The sequence below is a fragment of the Falco naumanni genome, chromosome 1 (genome assembly GCF_017639655.2).
Source record: "Falco naumanni isolate bFalNau1 chromosome 1, bFalNau1.pat, whole genome shotgun sequence".
In the NCBI taxonomy this organism is placed as follows: Eukaryota; Metazoa; Chordata; class Aves; order Falconiformes; family Falconidae; genus Falco; species Falco naumanni.
In genome coordinates, this window is record NC_054054.1 from 123,965,198 (window position 1) to 123,983,089 (window position 17,892).

General features: G+C 40.9%; 1 protein-coding gene across 4 annotated transcripts in view; it reads left to right on the forward strand.

Annotated features, from left to right (window-relative positions):
- The window catches only part of CEP112 (centrosomal protein 112), a 171,775-nt gene that overhangs the window by 107,698 nt on the left and 46,185 nt on the right, over positions 1 to 17,892 (forward strand). For all 4 annotated transcript variants that reach the window (XM_040582028.1, XM_040582024.1, XM_040582027.1 and 1 more), the window contains 2 exons: positions 534 to 764; positions 17,596 to 17,658. In XM_040582028.1, the coding sequence (XP_040437962.1) occupies positions 534 to 764; positions 17,596 to 17,658 (294 nt within the window). The remainder of the gene's footprint in view (positions 1 to 533; positions 765 to 17,595; positions 17,659 to 17,892) is intronic.

Consider the following 17,892-nt stretch of genomic DNA (forward strand, 5'->3'; position numbering starts at 1 on the left):
TTAAAGGTTGTGTATCTTATCTGTGCTGTGTTTGCAGAGTCATAAGGATTCTCTGCACTGCCCCGTATCATCCTCTCTCGGCGTGCTCCAGTTCCCTCACCCGGAGGAGGGTGCTCTTTGATACGTTCCTGGTGCGCATTAGCACGTTACGATGAAATACAGTCTATAATCTGTAGCAGCGATTGAGAAATGGTTGATGATACACTGATATCTCATTAGAAGGTGGCAGGTCGTTTCTTAAGGAAAAAAAAAAAAAAAAAGACATGGGCATCATATGTAGTGATCACAGGCCAAAATAAATTTCTTCACCTTTGGAGTACCCTCTTCAAAAAGGTAAATCTAGCTCCATCCATAATTTTGGGCAGGGGGAGCTGTATTCGTCTGCACGTGTGAAGAGAAAGGGAAGAGCAATAAGAGAATCATTTAAGTCTGCTTCCTACCCCAGCTTAGCAGCCTGTCGGAGAAAATCAAGTGGGTTTTGGTTTGTGGGTGTATTTATTTATTATTATTTTTTACTTTGTTCTTGGTTTCAGGTTATCTGTGATATGGAGAACCAAATCCACAAGCTGAGGGAAGAGCTTGTCCAGGTGAACGCTCAGTGGAAGAATCAGCTGCTGGAGCTGAACCATCAGTGGGAAGAGGAGAAGCAGAGGGCAGCTCGAGACCATGAGACAGCAGTGAATAAGCTGAAAGTGGAGGCAGAAAAAATGGCATTAGACCTGAAAAAATTACATGTGTCAGAAACAGAGGTGGCCTTGGACAAGGTAAGAGGCTCACACAGGGCTGCTGCTTGTGGCATGGCAACGCGGCAGCCATCACCCCAAAAGTCAGATAAGCAAAGTTTTACCGAGGAGAAATATTTAGGGGTCACTTGGGCTGAAAAATGAGATGTATACTGTAGATCTGACATGGGATGCCACGATCACGACGTGCGTTTTGTGGTTCTACAACGATGGACCTGGAGCAGGCAGTGGCAGCGGCGGCTGCTGGGGCCGTTTTCCCTGGGAGCGGTGCCAGGGCAGCACCTTCCAGCCGCGGTGGGTGCAGAATGGGGATGACCATGTGGTCCTCAGGAGCTGGCGGGACTTCAAAAATCCAAAGGATTTCAAAAGCAAAGCCAGCCAAAGACTAGGCTAATCACTTTTCCTTTGCTGGAATAGGTAGAGTAGAAAGGGCGGCTCTGTCTAACCAAGCTTTTTCTCTGTTAAAAAGTGGGGAAGTTCTGAAGGAGGAATAGGTTCAGGCTAAAACTGCAAGGAAATTGGTCTAGTTGCTCACAGTGCCTGGTCTGCTTTTGGCTGCGTGCACCGGGTGAACAAGGGCTCTGTGAAAGGCTTGAAAATACAAATGAACATTTTGGAGGCATCAAGACTCCCCTGCCCCGTGCTGTTCGGTGGGGTCACAGGCTGCGCATCAGTGCTTGCTGAGCATCCCCTGGTACCAGTGTCTGAATTCAAGTATTTCACCACATTACGGATGATATCAGCTAAAACTTGGGAGTTTTATTTCATAAGCTAAACTAAAAAAAAAACCCTACTTAGTATTTGTGGTAGATGCTGTGTATGTAAGCAGATAGTTGTTGAAGTATCTTTTATATGCATTAATGTAATACATCATACGTTTTATTGCAAAGTGATGTTGAGTGGCACAAATTAACGATCTGCATATGCTGTTTGAACAGCCTTTGTGAAAGTGACATTTCATTTACCTGCGTCAGGTTCTTGGTCTGTAATTTTAAACAGCATTCGGAGGATTATGTTGGAAATCAGCCAGTCTGAAGCCATTAAAATGGCTGTGATCAACAATTCAGAATCTTTTCTGAATGTAAGGAAAGCTCCGCTTGGCATAATTATTTAAAGCCAAGGTCACAGAAAGTATTTAAACCTTTGAAATTCATCATTAAAGGATTAATTTTAACTCAGGAAGACATTGTCATTTTTGCTTAAAAATGGAATTTGAATCTCAATTCTTTTCTTTCTTTGATCTTTTTTTACATGTGTAGTATAGCAAAAGAAAAGTTAACTTCTTTACATCCTCAAATTAAAGTTACAAATAATCCTTCATAGGGCAATATCTTTAATACTCTTGAATTGTCATTTCTGTCAGAAATAGTATTTTTTTAATTTGTTGGATTTTTTCTATTTTTCAAAAAAAACCCTTTAATTTTAAGCTATATTAACTGCTATTGAAATTGTTTTTATTTAACCTACTTCCCCATTTTTACCTCTAATTAGATGAGCACATGTTGAGTAGAAGATAGGAGGGAGGAAAAAAAGTATCTCTGTTGGAAAGTCTTTCACAGACATGTGAAAATACCTTGCATTACCTTCAAAAAAACCCAAACCATTTAACATTCTGCTTCGTCTCTGTCTTCCAAACGTAGAGCTGTGGAAATTGGCCACAAAGTCCAAAAGTTAAAGTAGCTTAGAGGGCAAACTCCATTTAAAGCTCACAAGTTACAGTTTCGGCTAACTTGGTTCGAATCTTGATCCTATTAAGGGCTGCAGAACTTTGATGAAGGAGATTTTATCCAAGTGGGGGGTTAGAAAAAAGCATCTTAATTGCAGCATGAGTTTTGAAACTTGGTTTTAAAGGTCTTTTTATTTTTCTAGCAAATCTTGTTACCTTGAAATTTAGGACAATATGGGAGCAAAATTTGTCCTCTAATTTGATATTCTTTTTCTGCCAAGTCTGTAAAGATTGCTTAAAAATCCAAAGGGAAGCTGAATGTCACTGTTCAGGCATGGAACATCTGACTGTCCAGATTTTCAGGAGGTTAGTCCATTCCCAAGTGAAGGATCTCATTCCTCTGTGGTCTGTGTTGTGAGTAATACTGATTTCTGCGTGGCTTGCTCGGTGTAATTGTGGACTGTCGTTCACGTGAACATGATGAAATACAAAAGAAATGACAAACGCTTAAGTGAAAAGAAAAATTGAAGTAAACATGGGGTAGAAGGAGATACAGGATTCATATGGCATTGCCCTCCCCATAGCCCTGCCACAGTGTGGATGGCAAGGAGGAGAGCAGGGGGCAGAGGAACAGTTTTCATTGCCAGCATGCTGGACGTTTAAATATTTGTTGGTATTCGTAGACAGCTTTTCAATATTTAGGGCCACATAATTTACCGAGGTCTTTCATTTTCTGTTGCTTAAAAATCTCAGCTTTAAAGATGGTACGTTGTTTATTGCAATATTTCATTCATTTTGTTAGTGATTACAGCGTGCAATGCTAGGAAGTTGCTCAATGAGCGTAGTACGAGAATGTGTTTGAACCTGTGATTCTAAAAGCAAATATCTTTTGACAGATATTGCATCTCCCGGTTGCTAGGGAATGATAAGTGGGAAAATATTTAACAGGTTGCCAAATGGCACCGCGTAACCTGCACTATAGAAAAATAAACACGGCATCTGCTTTTGTGGAAATAATAACAAAGGTGCGTTGGGTTTGCGTGGCAAGGTTTTCATAGGGGGGTCTGCAGGGGTGGCTGCTGTGAGAAGCTGCCAGAAGTTTCCCCTGTGCCTGCTGGCTCCAAGAGGGACCCAGTGCTGGCCACAGCCAAGCCCATCGGCCACGGGGGTGACAGAGGGGGGTGGGGGTGGGACAGTGGGGCAAGAGCAACTTCAGCCAAGGAGAGGAGTGAGACCGTGAGAGCAGCAGCCCTGCAGGCACCGGGCAGGGCAGGGTGGGCTCCAGGCACCAGGGCCCACAGTCCCCAGCAGCCCATGATGAAGCCCATGGTGGGGCAGGGGAAGCCCAAAGGAGGTGGTGACCCCGTGGGCAGCTCGCGCTGGAGCAGGTTTGCTGGCAGGGCTGGTGCCCCTGTGGGGACCCTGCTGGCGCAGGCTGCTCCTGAAGGGCTGCAGCCCATGGAAGGACTGGAGAGAAGTTCATGGAGGACTGTCCCCCATGGGAGGGACCCCAGGCTGGCTCAGGAGCCCTGGCCCTGCGGAGGAGGGAGCAGCGGGGGCAACGTGTGATGAGCTGACCACAGCCCCATCCCCGTCCCCTGTGCTGCTGGCAGGGCGGAGGGAGAGAGATCAGGAGCAAAGTGAAGGTGGTGAGTAAGGGAGAAGTGGGAGGATGGTGTTTTTAAGATTTGGGTTTTTTTCTCATTCTCCTGGTAATAAATTAAACTAATTTCCCCGAGTCAGGTCAGTTTTGCCTGTGACATTAATTGGTGAGTGATCTCCCTGTCCTTATCTCAGCCCTCTATAACTTATCTCATTCTGTTTTCTCTCCCCTGTCCAGCTGAGCAGAGGAGTGATAGAGCAGCTTTGGTGGGAACCTGGCCTCCAGCCAGGGTAAAACCACCACAAAATCAAAAAAGTCTGTAATTTTTCAGTGACCCTCCCTGTTGCAGGTATTATTTTCAGTTAAACCCCACTTTCTTTGGCGTTTAACTGAAGTCTCACTTCAGTACTTTCATAATATCTGTTATCTGTCCCTAACATACAAATGACTTGAGAATATCTCCAGTTTATTTCTTGTCTATTTGTTGAGGAATCTCATATATTGTTTCAGAAGAACACTTGTATTCAATCGTAATCATTTTGATTTACTTCTAAAGTTTAAATCTAATTTGCTTGCATTTCATTATATGGAGTGGTTTATAGCATTTTCTGATGAGACGGTGGTTTTATTTGGCTTTATTTGAAGTCATACCTCATTATGATGAAATATAAACTGTTTAAGAAATAAACATGCTAGAGAATACCTAGTACTGTGGTTAGGCTCCACTAATGACTAATTTCAGCAGGGAGACAGGTGGGTTATAGGTTGCAGCAGCAGCACTTAAGGCACGAACGCTGATCAGCCAGGTGTAATGGACTCTACAAAGCTTATAGGCATTTTCAGGTTTGCCAGAAATCGCTAAAAGCGAGAGACGAACTGCATTTCTAAGTGCGTGCAGATGTGAAGCTTGGCTAACGCAACTGTTTGTAATGTTCATCTGTGGTATTTTCTTGGCAAAGCAAATGAGCGTTCGGAAAGCATGACCCGAGCAGATCAGCAGACATGCTAACAATGCTCAAAGGAAGCAGCTTTGGAACACTACAAATATCTCATAAAAATGCTCTCTTTGAGCAGCACACATGAGTAAATTGGAGTGGGAGAAAAAAGTGGGGTTTCTTCCCCTCCCCCCCCAAATATTTTTCAACATTTAGGGTTTTATTGACTTCTTTTCTATATTTAAATAGATATTTTGACTCATCCTGTTAAATCTTTGTGCAGATTCCAGGAACATCTAATTCTTTTTCACTGTTGCTTTTCTTGTGGAGAAGTAATTTACATTTTTGTGTATTGACTGTGCTGAACACACGTGATATTTGATTACAGGGTGAAGCTGTAGTCAAAAAAAAAAAAAAAGCGTCAAACACTTTAGTTTCTGGACTACAATTCTTCTGATTTCAGTATTTCTGAAATGCTTTGCTCTGAGAGACAGACTCCAAGATGACATGCAACCTGGCCAGCGCCATGCAAATCATGCTTGGTAGATTTTAATTATGTAGCAGTTAGTTGTACTCTGAGGTTTCAGTTATTTTAAATAAAATTTGACATTTTCAATGTTTTCTAGTCTATACCTCTTACAGTCACTCCACCCACATCTGGTGGGAAGTCCACATAAAACTGAAATGCCTGGGGAATTAGAAGTTAAGGTCACTGTGTAAGTACCGCTTCCCTAATTAAGAATAACTGTTTGACAGTTATGTTGTAATACCATGTTTTTGTAACAGACCCTTTTTCGATAATCTGCAGACAATGTCCTACAATTAGATGCTTAATTTTTTAGCAACTCCTACTTGCATTCAGTTGCAACTAAAGTACTGATGATGTGCCCCAGTGAACATTTCAGTCCTTCCTTTAGCATCGAGCTTTGTGATGCTGGATTAATTAACTCGCAAGTACAGCCCTAGGATGCAGTCCAGTTGGAGATGCTCGTTGGGCATATTTTCACACGGCAGATGTAGGAATCTCTTTAATTCACAGTATCTGTTTTGGCGCTATTGTCAGTACTTATACAGATGATGTCATGCTGTTCACCACTGGCAAAGAAATAGAAGATGAAGGGAAAGAATATGACATCTTCAGAGATTAAAGAGATAATCCGAGAGATACTCTATTAAAAGTATTGAGTTTCCCCTAAGCAGTTACTGCTCATAAAGAACAAGCGTTGCATGCTTTCCATTAGCTTACGTTGTTGGATACTGGTGCTCCAGCCCTTGCTCTTCCCTGCCAACTCTTTGTTTCATTAACTACCAAAAATGGTTCCATCTTTGTATCCAAGACCTTCTGGGAACTGGACCATCTCTGCAGCAGTCCTGTGGGTACCTGCTTAGACTTCTTAGCATAATGAAGTCTTTGATCTGAGTGACACCTTTCACTTCGTTAACTGGAACGCTGATAGCCATAGTACGGGGAGCTTTGTTTATGTGAGCATCCACATGAACTATTTTCACACTCGTTGCAGCGATACCCTGGTTGTTTACATGGGGGCAAATAATTCAACCATAAAATGTGGACATGTATTCTTCCCAAGTATAATGATATCATTAAATCGGTATCTAATTATAATGTAGACCTATGTTTTTCTCCTTGCTGAATGCATTCAGGATCTCTACCAGTTGTTGTATATGTGGTATTTTTTCAGACTAAAATTTTTAAATGTTTGCTTGAATCTATTACGTAGATTCTTTTCCCTAGGCCTTAGCTGTGAATAACCTGAAATCTCTAATTCTTACCCAGAAGAGTTGGATGTTTCCTGCATCTCTGAATCTTTGTCATTATAATCTGAGAACTGTTGTCTATGATGCTATCTCTCTGTTCCAGAGTAGCAATATTTTTGGTTTTGTTTCATAAACTCTGTGTACATTTACATAGATTTGGTTCTTGAACATTCTGACACAGTGTTAGTGATTCACCAACTAATATTAATCAAAATGAACACAGTATGTTGGCTTTGTTGGGGAAAGTCTGCCAAAAGCCTAGAAGATCAAGAAAAAAGAAAAGTTTTTCAAAAAAGATAAAAGATTTCTATAGCAAAGTTGGTGTATGTTAGCACAAGGAGTGCAGATTATTTAATCTGCCTTTAATAGTACCTTCACAGCAAATCTTGCAACAAGATTTTGCTCACAGATGAGGGGAGGGAAACCCCTCTCCTCTCTCGTGTGTCCCTTTTGCACTGCTTCTTATTCCTCCAAAGGAAAAGAAAGATGATAGTGGACCAGGAATGTGGTCACAGGAATTGCATCATCCCTTAGGGGAGCCATTTGGAAGAGTCTTCAACCAACAGAGCCAAACATGAACAAAAATATGGTAGAATAATCTCAGGGATATTTCAATCGGATGAGACTAAACGGCATTTATGGCGCTCTCCTTGCTGGAGATGGTTCAAAGCAATGGTCTCAGTTATTCACACAAAATCACTCTGCTTCTACCTCCTTTGAAAGAAAACACACAAACCAAAAAAAACTCAGAAAAACAAAGCAGAAGACAACAGGTATGATTTCTGCCCATCAGTTGTATTTATTAATCTGGCTCCAGAGGTAACCGAGAAGAGTTGGTGTAACTGTCGCTGTGGAAATAAAATAGGTGCCCATGAGCGTGAGGTTTACTTTTTACCACCTTCATAAATGTTTGGAGAAGAGATCGAGCACCGTGTTATTTGGATTCACAAATAACACCGTAGGGTTAAAAAGTAAAATGACTGATGCGATACTGTTAAGAAATGAGAACCAGACAAGAAGCATTATTTAGCTAGATGCTAAATTATGACAAAATGTGGAATTACAAAGATACTTTTCAGCAGGGCAAGGACTGATATAATTAAAATTAGAGCTGTGTCACGTGGCCTGTCTTTCAGCACGCTTTATTCACTCATTGTATCAATTATAGTTGGTTAGTTGTTTGAGAACTTTGGTGGGTTTTTTTAGTGTTTTGGAGGTTTTTTTAATTAACTGACGTTAATCTAAGGTATCTATCTAAGAAGTATTTGCAGGTGGGGTTTTTTTTGTCTTCTCTGTCTCCCGTTTCTTTCTTGAGTCGGTGTCAGACCCCTGCTCCCGCCCCGCCGCACCAGGGCACTTCAGATGCTCTGTGGCTTGCAGGCTGTAGGCTTTGGGGCAGCTTCAGAAGGTCAAGACTCACAGAGCCGTGGAGGTGGTGGCTAAGGGGAACGTGGAGTCATTACTCACCACCCAAGAACTTGGGTGTAGTTGCCGGAAACAAATAAGAGATTGATTGAAGGCTGGTGGAGGAAGGGTCTTCTCTGACCGACAGACGGTGAGCTCCTCCGAGGGATTTCCGTGGTGTTGTGACGGCAGGTATCATCAACAGGGTCAGAAAAGGATGGAACAGCTTTATGAGCAGCATGATGGTACCCAGTCACCGATGGGGATACACAGGGATTTAACCTCTGACTTCCCTGAGGCGCAGCCTGGTGCAGGGGCAATGCGGGGGGCAGGTTTGTGCGGTCCCTGCCGTGGCGGCTGGAGAGGACAGTGGGCTCGGTGGCCCAGGAGCCTGCCTAGGGGTGGCGTACCTGGTGGGTTTGGTACCACTGATGGTTCAGTCTTACTTTTCCTGGGAATAAAGCGCAGGAGGCTTTTCCAGTGGCAGAACAACAGTTCTAATTATTTTTTCAGTGGTTTCCTGAGCTACTCTGTCTACTGTACTGTCCAAACAAACTGTAACACACCAACTTTATCTTGTAGTACACAATTGCTTATTTTAACTTTATTTAATATTTTCAAAAGCCAAATTGAATCATTACCTCGTTCTGTCTGTTTTTTTCTTCCTTCACAATACTACCTGTCTTGGTGGAGGCTGGTTGCATGTACATACTTCTCCAATTTACCAGTTTCACTTATCTTTACATCCCAGGGTACACTGTAACATTAGGAATAACATTGGCTATTTTCCAGTACGGTGGCTGATTGTAATGTGAGATTTTTTTATTTTTTTTTTTTTTTTAAACAACTCTGCCAATTCATTCTTAGATTCTTTCAGAATTATTGAATGAATACCATCTGGTCTGGGTGCCTAGCCAGGAGTGAGAGGACAGATCTGACAACCGATGCCCCGTTACTGGATCCCAGTACCTGTGGTGGTCGCTGCTGATTTCACTGGGTCTCGTTCATGGTGGTGTTTATACAAACAGTAACTGGTGTTTGTTACCTGGAATTAGTAAGTACTAAATGGAAATTTCTTCTGCATCCCATGCCATGAGCTCCATGTTCTTACTTTTCTTGAAAGTTCCTGGGGGTAGTGCGTCCCTTACTCTCAAGTCCCCCAAACCCAAGAGTCAGCACAAGCCAAAGCAAAAGCTGCCCCATGGAACATGTCCATCACGTCCCCGCTTAGGTCAGTATTTGGATATTGCAGTTTTTTAATATAGCTTTCTTTAGAAAAAATGCTCAGTTATCAAGACAAAACTAATATAAACCATCTTTATTGCATATTTAAATTCTGGCACAATTTGAGGACATTGTTTACACTTACTTGCTCTTTCTTCGTATCTTTATAATAGAGAAAAGCTGCAGGTGGCTTTTTTTTTCCTTCTGCTTTTTGGAGGGGAAAAGGAGTGTTTGGGAAATAGGGAAGGGGCAAAACGGTGTTGTTAGTCCTTCAGAGTCTTTAATGTGAAGAAACAAAAGTGTTCCAAAACGACTTGCTTACAGCTGCAGAACATGTCACGGAGTAAAACCCACCTTCATTAAATGAGTGAGAAAGAATTCTAATTGTTTTGAAGTTCTTATGATCAGTCTGCATATGCTTCATTGTAATGTGATACTAAAGTGCCTCAATTATGATTTGTATATTTTGGTGCCAGAAGGTTTTTTTCTTATGCTAAATTATTAAGTTCTGTCAGCTGCTGGGCTGTCATATAGAGATACAGTAAATCACATTATATTTTGTCATGGATTACACAGAGCAATAAATTTGGGAACAGAGATCAAAGTAGTTTCACAATCACATCTGAGTGTAGGAGGGGTGTTTAACTTGTAGAAAATCTGATTTAGGTGAAACTGTTGCAGTTCTTGTGTGAATTTGAAATGAATTTGAGTGTTTGCTCGAAAATGAATAAGGTACAAATCCCCAAAAGAGTTCTCCTGTATTTTATTTCAGAGGAGTTAATTCTGACCTACAGCTGCAGGATGGAGAATGGATAAATAATTAAACATTGGGAATGTTAAGAGTCTTGCAATGTCTTATTTATGTTTTTAATTGCTTTCATGATTGAGCAATATATTCCATTCTCTTTTTAATTGGGACTTTGCTGGACTTGCGCACAGTTACTCATCGGTACAGTAATGCTTTCTGGCTCCGTGAAGTCGTCGTCCTTTTTGGGAAGCTTTGTTGTATTTAAAACTACAAACAGTAATCCAGCATAATCTTGCTAAGGAACAGTGATTGCTTCAGATCATAGATTTGTTAGGGGATTTTGTTGTATTTTCAGTGTTTGTCTTTCCAACTGGAGAAGCTTAACTTTTGTTGGGCTCTCATCGAATGATGTAAGTTAGTAATACAAGTTAACTGAGTAATACCGAGCCTGTCCTTTTGTTTCCAGTTTTCCTTCTATTTAACAAAAAGAGGTTGTATCTTAAAATGATACATATGTAGCATTTTTTTCTAGTCGTCATCTTCCTAACACTTGCTTGTTATTGCTGCAAAATTCAACTTAAAACAGCAATCGAGAATCTAAAAAATACAAATGGCATTCTCATCCTTTTGTAGTCCTTTCAAGAGCCTTATAGCCTCTCCTTGGCAAAAATCGAGGCGTGTAAACTCAGCTGATATATAATGATGAAGTGCATAGATCTCAGAAATCTCCCGTTTCATGTTAAGTGGTCTTTAACTGAGTCAAATCACGGATCAGCGTCACATCTCGGTACTGTTGCCTTCTGTTTGCGGAGGAAACTTTATCCTTGACTTGCATCTTCAAAGATGTTTAGCAGCCTATCCCTCCGTGACTTTACTGGGTGTTTAGCTGTTTGGGTACCAGAAACATCTGGGCCTGAGTGATACAAGCAGTTCTGTAAACTCCTTTATCTTGGAGTGGGAGAGAGAGACGGAGTGCACATGAGCAAGCGAGGTGCCTGTGCAGCAGAGGTGCCCGGTATTTCTGATGAATAAAGGCAGCTTGTAAAAGCTCAAACAGTTCCCGTTGGGTGCATGTTGTATTTGTTAAGGCTCTGCAAAAGAAAACACCGCCCCTTTTGATAGAACGTCTTAAACCCACTGTAAATAACCGTCTTAATTTAGTTGGACAGAACAGAATAAAACCAGGAAATATTGACGATGGTAATCCAGACGTGTATTTGTGCCGTACCGGATTTAGGCACGGAGCCGTGGGAAAACTAGGCTTCAGTACCCAAAAATGGGGAGTGTCGCAGTCTCAACATCTTCACTGGGTTTACTGGGTTCATCTTATTTGAGTGTTGAGCAAAAGAAGGAATCGTGCCATAATGTGAAAGCCACCTGCCTCCGCACTCTTTTGGCAAAATGTCGTAGTCCATCCTCACATTAAACTGTAATTCACTGTCAGTGCTTTAAATGCCTGATGCATGCGTCGGTACTACCTTGTATAAAGGATAGTTAATGTATCAAATGACTTCACGTGGCAAACTTAGACTATCCATCTAGTTTTAAAACCTTGTCTTGTATCCAGGGCTTGTATTTTAGGCCAAATCATGCAGTTTGTTTTAAATAAGGGCCTGGCTCGCTGCAATGTTGAATAGAAATCTGTATTGGCGATGCTGGGAAATATTTAGATGCTTGATAAATCCCTTTAGATGAAGCTAGTAATTGCATACTGGTGTAAGGACGGTATAACTTTGGTATCAGACACCGTGAAGTTGGAGTCTGGTAGAAGAATTTTTGGAAGAGTCAAATTTCGGTACTTAATTTCTCTACATCATTTCAGAATGATTAGAAACACACCGTCGATTTAAATGAAAAGACTGGAAGTCGGAGTTTTCCTAAGGCACAAATTGCACCAGCAGTTTTTCAGTGAGCCCCCATTAGCACAGAACTGCAGTGGCCTGCAGAAAAGGAATTCTCCATACAGGTGGAGTGTCAAATTCATTTCTATTCATTCTTGGTTTTTTTCCCCAATGAAAAGTACTTAGCACATGAATGAGAGGGTTCTAAAGATACATTTTAAAAAAAAAATTAAAAAAGAAAAAGATTTATAGACCTACAAAAGTGTAATATAAAACAGAATATTAATAGGATTTGGGGATTTCTATCATTCATTTTCAAAGCCCTTGAAGTCATTTGGTACTTGACTAATTATTCTGTTAACATCATTTTGGATATTCAACTATTTTTAATAGTCTTTTGGGTGGCTCAAATGACATGCTTGAGCTGGTATGCTATTTTCACTGTTAGGCAGAGGTTCAGCTTTCCATTTGGTGTCTGGCTGGCAGGGAGAGCAGTACAAAGAAGAGTAGTGGCGTAGGAAGTCACCCACTGGTGGTATTAGAGGCACATAAGGAAAACCCACGTTTCAGGCTTTGAGGTGGAAATGAAATTTTTATGTACAATCAGATGAACTTAAAAGGTGATCTGGTAATCTCTGAAGCTTAAACAGATACTGTACAGAGTGGTTTAACATACTTGGTAACAAAAATTGCTACAGCTAGCCATTCTGAAGGTCATTTTCTTTTGACATCTGTCAAATTACACAATCTTGAATTTTGGTACAAAGCATAATGCTGTCAAACTTAAATAGAAATATTCCAGAATGTGGTGTGGTGTGTTGTTTTTTAAGGTAAATGGGCCCCATTTACATTAGTTCTTTGATGTTAAATTCTTTGCTGCACATCAGAGAACAGTTGCTTCTTCCCTGGAGCAAGTTTTCTTTCTTCTCCTTCCCCCACCCTTTGATTTTTTCCCTTTTTTTTTTCCTCTTTTTTTTTACTTTGCTTACACTTTTATCTAACTAATTATGGAGGATCAACTTATGTATGGCCATCATTTAGCTAGTTGCAGGCATTTTGAAAAATGATTCTTTCATAGCTAGTGCCCTAAACAAGTTTCTTTAAATCTGCTTTTCTATTAGAGAATATGGGTGGAGAGAGAGATAACCTGGTGGTTTGAGATTTATGTTTCTGACTTTTTTTTATTTATGTGTTGGGGAGATTGAAATCAAATTGAAACACTGTGGAATCTGTCACAAAACTGTAATTCATATAGAGATGAACAGCATTTCAAAATGATCCTTAACTCTTACAGATCTATCCGCATTTGGGTTGCAGGAATTCATTTTCCCATTAGTTTTGTAGCATTAATTGAAGACTCACTTACCATCCCAAAATCACCCTTCCAAAACTGGAAGATAGCAAATCATTTAGGTTGGGAAAAGTTAAGATCAAGTCCAACTGTAAACCTAACATCGCCAGTCCACCGCTAAACCATGTCCCTGAGAACAGATCCATACTGTTCCAGAAAATTCTTAACAGCTGCATTTTTGATAAACATTCAAGACATCCTAAACACCTTCATGGATGTTGATGGGGGATGAAGTTGTCCCTGTGCCTGCCAACTCCATCGTGCAGCTGGAGCTACTCGTGACACCAAGATGTGGTCGTAGTGGTGAGAGCCCCCAGGGCTGTTCAGGGCACGCGTTCCATCAACTGGACCTAGAAGTCCCCTCTAATACATCTTACACCTTAAAAAGTCTTTTTTTTAAGTTTCTTTTAAAATTTAATTATTAAAAAAAAAAAAAAAGTAATGACTTTATAAATAGGGTAGGATGTGGTATGCTTTTGCGTTCTGGTCCCATCATAGATCCTTGGCTCTTCTATTCTTAGTAATGCTGTTCCATTTCATGAAAGGAAAAAATGAAAATCAAGTGGTGTTAGAATAGCATCTATTAATTCAGATCCCACATCTGCAGTGCTAATACCATTTTTAATTTTTATGTGAAATGTTTTGTTTAAGTCATTGCCATTTTGCTCAGCAACCACAATATGATGCTTTAAGGCATTTAAGGTAGAATTATAGTTGGTTTTTAAAGCCAATTAACTGTAACAAGGACATAATCTTTTTAATGCAAAAGTCCTCATGCAATATAAAATAACTGCACGTAAAATTGTCATAATCAGATAATTTTAGCTAAAATATGTATTAACTGTGTGAAACTAAACAGAAGTTAATTTTTGAATCGGTGGAATTCCTCTATGGCTTACCCAATTTAAACCTTTTCATTATAAAAATGGATATTACAATTGATATTTCTGACAAGCTTTTGCTAAGTGTGAATTTCACCAGCTACCTCTCACACACGGAAAACTAGTTTAAGACCATTAACTATATTTGCAGCGCTGCCCATTGCTATAAAAAAAGAGTTAGACTTTAATGAATACTGGCTGACCCTCCGAGCGTTCACCTTCCAGTTAGCTTCTTATTCATTATCTTTCTGAAAGAGCATGTAACCTGAAAGGGAGGGAATGCCCTTAAAATAATACAGAAGCAGCTTTGGCTTTGTACAATGTGTGAGACGAGCAGCCTCTTAGAAAAGAAGGAGCCCAGGCAGCTGCTCGTGAGCATCGTGCCGGTGTGAGCCTTCTCCTTGGTGAAGAGAGGTGTCATAGAGACTCGCTGCGATGCTCGCTGTACACAGCTATGCGTATTTACTTTGCTGTAAGTTGTTCCTTAAAAATAAAAAAGTAAAAAGGTATTTTTTCGTGTGCCGTGATGCTGTATGTGCCCCTGGGAGGCAGGTTTCTCCTCCCTAGGCTGCACAGCGACAGCCTCTAGTTCAGAGGTATTACTTTAGTTTAGTTGTAGGTTTTCAAAAGGGAGAAATTTTCTATTTCTGCAGTAAAAGGCAACAATGGAAAAGAGTGTTGCCACACATCACCATGAATTAGACCTTTTTCAGATCTTTCCAGTGTGCTATAACATGTAGAAGCTGCCTTCTGCAGAGCTCCGCTGGTGCTACGTGCGCAGCCGTGACGATGCCAGACCTGCGAGGTGTTACAGACCTGGAGAGAAAAGCTTGAAATCAGCGGGTGACTGTAGCTTTTAGTGCCACAAGGTCGAGATCGCCACTTTTGGACAGCTAGAGCCGGCCTAAATGTGTGTTTGCCACCTCCGGTGGAAGGTTTGGTAGCTCAGTACTTCCAAAAAATCAGACCTCTCAGTTGAGGGTGTTTGGGACGGCAAGGAAATGTGAGAAATTGTGGTTTGTCGATGACTGGGAGACGACTTGTAAACATTTTGCTAATGGGAATTTTTTAAAGCCATTTATAAAATAAGATTTTATAATTGCCTTTAAATAAACTGGTAGGATATACTTTTTCTGCCTTCAGTTAGGAATGAAATGCTGAAATTCAGCATATCTTTCTTTTGGATCGCCTCTGTCACATCTATCAGAGGTCATCCTGGTCCTACTCAGTGTGAATAAACAAGTTCTAATTTGTTTATGGAAGTTATGAGTGGTTTTTTTATTATTTATTGGGATTTATTCTATGGGTTCAGGAGGTTATAAAGCTGCTTCTATGAAAGATGAAGACTTTTACCCCAGGCAAGTTGAGTGAGAGCAGCTGTAATGTGATCTTCTTTGCAGTGCCTTGCTGGCTAGTATCGCTCCCTTTCTGGGAGTAACAGTAATTTATACTATTACTGTAATTTATTTTTCACTTTTTTTCCCCTAAAGATAAACTGGCAGCTTCAGTCACTTTATGATATGCAGGGGTGGTAAAACGTAATCTGAAACTAGACGACAGTACAGTGGAAAGAGTGTTAACATGGGTCAGCCTGAGTACAAAGAGCCATGCAGCATGCCTGGCACCGCTGCTGCTGTGTTACTGCCCGCTTTGTATTTACGCAGCCCCACGGTATGCCCTTGTGGTGTATGTGGCACAATTCAAATGATAAATGTAGAAGAGGAATTTTAATTTGTCTGCTGCTCTAGCATTCTTGGATGTGCCAGTATGTAGCGCCATTATTTATAAGAAAAAATGACCAAAACATGTGTTCTCACAAAGTATGCACAAACTCGATAAGTGGTTTCAATTAATGTTTTTGGTACGTTTCTTAGTACTAACGAACAGATGAAATAGACACCTCTGTATGTTTCATAGTCTTGGAATTTTAAAATTTAGGTTTTTTATTAAAATCAAAATTTAATATTTAAAATTCATAATCTTGGAAGGTTTTCAAGATCTTAAATTGCAGTATCGTGTAAACGTCAAGATTATTTTTAACTGGCTGTAATATACTTATATTAAGCTGCACTGTGCGTAACTGCCTGGATTGTATAAGGCGATCGGAGCCCTCGCGCTTGGTGGTGATTCACAAGCATTCTCTGCAACTTGAAGCTCCTAAATTTAGAGTCCAGTAAAATCAATGAGACTGTTTGCTTGACTGAAATCCCTGGTGTTTGCAGAAATGGAGTTTCAGTCTTGCAGCTGGATCCAAGCAGGGTCTGGAGGCTCCTGCGGTCCCCCAAAACGCCCGCTGGCACACGGGCAGCTGAAGGAGCGCGCGTGTGCTGGGTGCTGTGCCGTAAAACCAAGGGCGACAGATCAAAGATTTGAACACGAGGTCAGATAGGTTTTGAAAATTTAATCAGCTTAAATTTGCTTCAGGACCCGGTTTCATAATATTCTGTCCCCCTAAGAAAATATTTTTCTTAGACACCTGTCCTCGAATTTTAGAGCCAAGAACACGCGAGCGCTTAGCAGTTCATCTGAGGACAGCGTTTTGCAGCTGGGCTATCAGTACAATACTGTGGCACTTTGCAAGAAATGCAAAGAAATCACAGTTGTGTCCTGAAGTTAAATTGAATCTACTTTTTTATTATTACTATTATTGTTACCGAATTATTTATTATTTGTGGAAAAAAACTTAAGAGCTCTTTTACCCCAGCGGTATAGAAATATGTGCTTATTGAATTCCAATATGACAAAGCAGCCTTGTTTTCCCTTTATTTTATTCTTTATCTTTGATTGTGGAAAAAAAAAAAAAACCAAACAACAAAAAAACACGAGGAGGAGGAGAGGGCTGTATGTTCCAAGAGCCCCTGGTGGGTTCATCTGCACCTTGGGTGGATTTTCAGTGTGGTCACCACCTTTAGCTAGGAAGGGACATGCACTGGGACAAAAGGCAGTTGCAGACACCAAGCTGAGAGGTGGCATTGTGTCCTCTGTGTCACGTTGCACCCCGGCAGCCTATGCCTGGAGCTTTCTCCTTGCCTTTTCCCTCTGTTCAGAAACAAAATCACCCTGGAAAACTCGTGTGTGTGCATTGCCTCCTTCCCCTGCCACACACACACACTCACTCGCTCTCTTTTATTTTTTTATTTTTTTATTATTTTTTTTTAATCCGCAGAGGTCTTTATGTTTTTCTAATAATTGGCAGCAGAGGTACAATTTCTCCCCTCTTTTAAGTGATGAATAGTTGGCTGGAGATCAAAGGCAAGCCCTTGCGGTTTTTTGGCTGCCACAAAAGGGCGTTGGGGCTGGCGCGGGTCCCAGCCGCTCGGCGATAGGCATGTGGATGAGGTGCCAAGCGGAGGGGTCGGTGGCAAAGTGTCTGTACACGTTCTTCAGCTGAGCTAATCTGGTCGCCTTTTGTGTGTGTTTCAGGCAAACAGCCGGCTGAAGCAGACTGAGAAGGAGTACAGTCAGAAGCTGGCTAAATCCTCGCAGGTAGGTAGCGAGAAGAGAGGAACCTCAGGTGAATCCATTTGATTTGGAAACTTGATGAAAAGTGTAATTATTTCTGCTTTTAAGTGTGGGTCTTGATGATCAAGAGAAGTCATAACCACGTCCCAAATCAAACATCTAGTGTCTGTCTTGGAGGTTTTTAACTTCTCAAAAAACACAGAGCACTGAGCTGTCTAGAAGCAATGGGTGGGGTTTTTTGGAGTTCCAAGTTTAATC